The 6000-nt window shown below is 38.0% G+C and overlaps 1 protein-coding gene across 3 annotated transcripts in view; it reads left to right on the forward strand.

Moving 5' to 3' along the window:
- The window catches only part of NETO1 (neuropilin and tolloid like 1), a 112290-nt gene extending 106574 nt beyond the window's left edge, over positions 1 to 5716 (forward strand). The window contains exons 9-11 of one of the 3 annotated variants that reach the window (XM_030292194.1): positions 2242 to 2800; positions 3805 to 3879; positions 4621 to 5716. In XM_030292194.1, the coding sequence (XP_030148054.1) occupies positions 2242 to 2800; positions 3805 to 3865 (620 nt within the window). In that variant the 3' untranslated portion in view covers positions 3866 to 3879; positions 4621 to 5716. Of the gene's footprint in view, positions 1 to 2241; positions 2801 to 3804; positions 3880 to 4620 lie in introns of those variants that run through there. The other 2 variants (XM_030292196.1, XM_030292199.1) reach the window with 2 other exon arrangements.
- The last annotated feature ends 284 nt before the right edge of the window (positions 5717 to 6000 follow it).

Raw genomic sequence — 6000 nt, forward strand, 5'->3', positions numbered from 1 at the left:
AACCATTGTTTCCTTTAGTTCCTTGAACATATTTTATAACAACTGCTTTGCAATCATTGTCTCGTTGTCTGCCTAGTCTGCTGTTTGGCCCTCTCTAAGGCTTTTTAACCCCCCATGTATGAATTGCGTTTTCCAGTTTCTTTGCACGCCTTGTGATATTTTGTTGAAAACTTCATGTTAGGGGCGCCTGGGTGGCTCAGTCAGCTAAGCGTCCGACTTCGGCTCAGGTCATGATCTCACAGTTAGTGGGTTCGAGCCCCGTGTCAGGCTGTGTGCTGACAGCTCAGAGCCAGGAGGCTGCTTTGGGTTCTGTCTCCCTCTCTGTCTGCCTCTCCCCTGCTCATGCTCTGTCTCTGTCTCTCAAAAATGAATAAACATTAAAAAAAAGAAAAGATAAAAAAAGAAAACTTCATGCTAAATAATGTGCTGTAGCAATTCTGGATACTGATTCCTCCCTCCCCGGGGCTTATTGCTACTTCTGTTTTCTCCTTGACTTGTTTGTGAGCACAGACCAGGCTGGCCTGTTTCAGTGACGTCTGTCCTGACGTTCCTCCACGGAGACCATGCCATGGTCTCAGATGGTCCTGGCTTAGTAAGGCGCTCTCTGACCATCCTTTGCCCGTGCTGTTTATGTGTCTCTGTTGGTATCACACCCAGCTGTTAGTCTCCACCAAGTGCCAAATGATTGCTCTGTTATTTTGGACAGTTCCCAGGAGTATAAATTGCTCCAAGGTCTGACCCAATTCAATTCCATTCTGTTGTGGGGTTAGTCTTTGAGTTCGGCCTTTATGATTTATTCTAAATTATTAGTTATTTTCCTGACATTTTACATTAAGCTTCTACCTGTTCTCAGGCCTGGCTAGTTGCTACCGAAGAGCTTGATCGTCTCCTCTTAATCGCTTACCAGAAAATGTCTGTTGTTTTGGAGATCCCTAGGCCTGAACTTCTCCACACTGTTCCAAACAATGTAACGTTCTTTGGGGAAAGCTCTGGCGCTCTCTGTTCTTGACTTACCTCTCTTCATGGGCAAAACGTCTGCATTACTGCTCTGAGTGATGGAGGGAGGCAGGGGCTGTGACCTACCTGTCTTGGAGTGACACCCCTACTTTATGAATAGGGTACTGCCCGAGGGTGGTAACCTCTGGCTTATCAGCTTGCCCCTCCAGGCAGACGGACAGACTCTACGAGTGAGCTTGGGCAAGTGGGCTCAGAGACAAGCATTCCCAGCCTGCTGCCCTCCTGTAGAGCTTCCATCCTACCAGTGGGGGCTGAGAGGAGGAACGGAGCCCTTGACAACTCAGCATCTCCTGCCTAGGATAGAGTACCTGCACTAGGGATTCAGGGGGGTGGTGAGAAATGCTAGTGGTTTGCTCCTCCTGGGGAGATACTGCAGCTGTAGAAGGGAAGGCTTAGGAGGAGGAAACTCTGTGCTGTTGTCTGAAACCTCCCTAAGTGTCCATCATGGTGAATTGGGGTGGGGTTGGGAGAAATGGGTTCAAAGGCCAGATTCTCACTGTTCTTAATGAAATTTAGTAAATTTTCTTGAATAAATGTACTTCCATTTGCTCTTTCCATTAAGATAATTTCCAGAAACTATATATATACATATATATAGTATTTCCAGATACATTTCCAGATAATTTCCAGACAAAAAATATATATGCACATATATTATATTTATTTATTTAAATCACTTTTACCAGTTATGGTTGTTTCACTGGGGAAGAGGCCCATGGAAGACATCATGCCACCATTCCAGAAATTTCTGTCATGAAATCGAATTACCTTTTGATATCAGAATATTGTTGTTATTTTGAGTTCAATTATCCATGTCAGGAATAAATTCGAAACCATATAGGTAAGTCTGCGTTCCCACTAGTGGAGTTTGGGATGTTTCCTTACACCTATGAGAAGGAAAATAATTTACCGTTTTTAACATTACTAATCCATTCCCAAATGTCATGCTGAAGGTCTTGTAAGACCTTCTCCACGCATATATTTATGTTTCAAGAAGGGGTGCTGGGCAGTGGGAGGGCTGTCTCTAAGGCCGGATGATAGGGCCCCTGTGAAAAGCAAAAGGTTTTATTTCTAAAGATTTGTTTTTGTCACTCGAAGCCTGTAAGAGTCCCATGCTGAGCGTACGTCTTATTAAAGTTCTCCCTATGCGCCTTGACTACCATATTAATACGCGGTGGATTGTTTCTTGTTTTGTTTGTTGTTTTCACTCTCCTCAACCTGTAGAGAAGAGGAAAGCCAGCCTGCTGGACCAGCTCACCAACACCAGTGGGACTGTCATTGGAGTGACTTCCTGCATTGTGATCATCCTTATTATCATTTCTGTCATTGTGCAGATCAAACAGCCTCGTAAAAAATATGTCCAAAGGAAATCGGACTTTGACCAGACAGTTTTCCAGGAGGTGTTTGAACCTCCCCATTATGAGTTATGCACTCTCAGAGGGACAGGAGCTACAGCTGACTTTGCAGATGTGGCAGAGGACTTTGAAAACTACCACAAACTGCGGAGATCCTCTTCCAAGTGCGTTCACGACCACCACTGTGGGTCCCACGTGTCCAGTACGAAGGGCAGCCGCAGTAACCTCAGCACAAGAGATGCTTCTGTCTTGACGGAGATGCCCCCACAGCCCATCAAACCCCTCATCCCGCCCATGAACAGAAGAAATATCCTCGTCATGAAACACAGCTACTCGCAGGATGCCGCAGATGCCTGTGACATCGACGAGATTGAGGAGGTGCCCACGACGAGTCACAGGCTGTCCCGACACGACAAAGCCGTGCAGCGGTCAGTATCAGTAGATTTTTTGATGACGACTATAACCTGAGGACCAAAATGCCTCCAAGAATATTGTGTTCTAGTCGATCTGCATTTTTCACTCTCTCTTTTTGTTAATGATTCAAACCATAGGATCTCGATTTTTTTCCCCTCCTTTTCCTTTCCCGTGTCATCCATAGGCTTCCTGAACCCTGTTTATGTACACATGTGTTTGTGTGTGAGCACACACAGACCAAAGATAGTTCATTTATTCCCACGCGTACATGACATTTACTTCTACACAGATTAGGGTTTTAATTTCTATCATAAATACGACTTGCTAATTTGCATCCACATGGTCATAAATGTCGCTCTCGTCAACTTTTAATATATTTTCAGATATAAAATGATATTTGGAAGTAATTGCCTTACCAAGATGGTTAACCCATCTTGTTGAATAATTTTAATTAAAAATAACATATTTTGCAATATAATGTATTATATTTTTTGTATGACAATGAAATTACCGAAATCCTTTTTTTCTACAGATCACATAATACTTACGTTACAAATTGCATATAATAGTATGGTATGCTAAAATACAAAACATTTCTATTTAAATGTAGAGAAAAATAGTAGCAGCATTTAATTCATGTTCCTTTTAACAGAAAGATACTATTATCTGTATCGAATTATTAGCCATAAAATTAGTAAAAATTTTGAGGAAAGAAAATTTAATTTAGAAAAAAAAATCGATTTTAAGTCCCCTAATCCAAATTATATATGTTTTATTTTGCATGTTTACTAGCATTGAGTTTGTTTTATGAATGTACATATTTTTTTAATTCATTAGTGCATCTTAAAACCTAAAATATTTTTAGTTGATTTAGTATTTTTGCATGCTGATGGGAAAAAAAAACCCTATTTCCACAGTTTTAAAAATTTTTAGGAATGCTTTTAAGTAAGTATTTGTATGAATATTTATTTTTTGTGCAAATATTACTTTGTTGAATGAAATAGCCATAACATTCCAGGTTCTGCCTCATTGGGTCTCTAAGCAAACATGAATCTGAATACAACACAACTAGGGTCTAAAAAGAAAATTCAAGGTAAGCAAATGTCCTTGGTTCCTTCTCCCACCTTGTTGTATTCTGTTTTGTTTTGTTTTGTTGCAGTTGTCTTGTTGATATTTTAAGGAATGTGCTCTTTATTCATAATTTCTTGAGATATATGTTTCGTAATATTTCGTAATCAGAAATATAATGGGTTCAATGCTGATGGAATGATGATTTGTCGTAGACATATCTTTCAAAACATTGTTCACCTGCTTACCATCAAGCATTGTACTACAGTGTTATTAAAATGATGTGAAATCAGGAAGTGAAATTTTACATGTTTTAAAGTTAAAATCCGAAACCTAGTCAACTCTTTTTAAAAAGAGCAGAAGAAATGCAAGTTTTTCATAATAAAAACACTTGAGGATTGTCTCAATATAACCGAAGTCAGTATATTAAGTTGGTAATTTCCTGATTGATTTCATTTGGCAATATTCTACTCAGACTCCTACGCTAAGTATTTGGTGGTACCTATGCAATTTGTGCACTCTTATTTTTGCATGAATACATAGCTTATCTCATCCAAATTAAATGTAGCATGTTATGTCAAAATCTATGAAGTCAAATTTTATGATATAAAATTTGAATGCTTAACAGTGTAAAATGTTCCATTGATACCAGTGGTCTACGTGTACATCTATTTTGTGATCAAAGATCATAGCAGCTTTACTTTTAGCACTTGCTATTCTATATCTATATTAGACTAATCTGTCTCCAATTAAATTTGCTTGACAGCTAAACTCTTCAAAACACTTCAAGCCTATCAACTATTCTTGACTTAGGTGAATGCACTTCCATGCTCTATATTACCTTGATAAATTGATGTATTTGTATGCATTTTTCATTGGGAGAAAATGTTTTAACTGTGTTTTATTTTCAGAGAAGAACTATTTGTACAAAGATGGGGACTGTGAAAAGAAAATTCTATAGTGAATTGTGAAAAGTGGACATATTTCTAAATTCATTTCCACTGCCTTTATCCAATCTTAAGAATTGCAGACATTTGTTATTCCTTCAGCAAGACATCCCCGCTGCACAATGATATGTTCATTTCGTAATTTGGTTGCTGGCCACCAAGTGCTCCTTAGGTTTTAAACACATTTTGAGATTTACTGGAAACTTGAAGAAGAAATTAGTTCCTGATTAAGACTATCCCGATTTTTATTTTCACTGTTAGTTTCACTTTGTTTCCATGTTGTTTTATGTCCTCGTTATATGATTGTACGTTGTGTGATATGTGAAAAATACGATTGTGGATGAACTTTGTGTTACATGTACGTTGTTTTCATTAGATAGACTGCTTGAGAATAGTGCGCTCCTGAGGGATTTTGAACATGCTACAGTTAAGAAGTGAAAATATGGACGATGGACACACCAGCTAGAGGTTTTATGGACTATAACCATCTATTGTTGGATTATGATTAAACGCAGCCGAAAGTCTTGAGCAAAAATAACTACATTGCAATAAGAAACATCTCATTTTTTTGTTGTTCTTTCCCAAATTCCCCCAACTTCCTTTTTGTTCTATATCAAAGGAAGACACTAAGTTTCAGAAATCGTTTTTGAAATCAGGTATTTTACCATTCGTACCCTTCAATAGAAATGTTTTTTGATGAAGCACTTAGCAATATGACTGAATTGGCAGTGTGAGAAACTATCCTGCATGTCAGTACTGAATATTTGAGTTGGAAAAATATCCTTTTTATTAAACACATTGTAAAAAGCATGCATTCTTGAATACTGCTGTTACACTTCCATTTCTTTGTGTCATATGCTTGCTACTTGTAACTTTTGATATAAAGATATATAAAAATGTATAATAATTTCCTAACTTGAGTTAAGAAAAATGTTTTCTTCTATTAGAGTGATAAAAAAAAAAAAAACACCTGACTTAACATAAGTGCTCACTTTATATCAACTCTTTCTACTTGTTAGGCTATATAGGATGTCTTTTAGTATTGAGGCTTACTTCTCTAAAATTTGATCTCGAAAATTTTATGGAATATGTTCTTCGTTTAGAATAGGAAAATCTTTTTAAACGCTTTAAAATCACAGATCCTTCTATGCCCCCACATTACACCATTCTGAGTTGCTCTCATACTGAGACGCACAAAT

This window comes from Lynx canadensis, chromosome D3 (genome assembly GCF_007474595.2).
Source record: "Lynx canadensis isolate LIC74 chromosome D3, mLynCan4.pri.v2, whole genome shotgun sequence".
Taxonomy (NCBI): Eukaryota; Metazoa; Chordata; class Mammalia; order Carnivora; family Felidae; genus Lynx; species Lynx canadensis.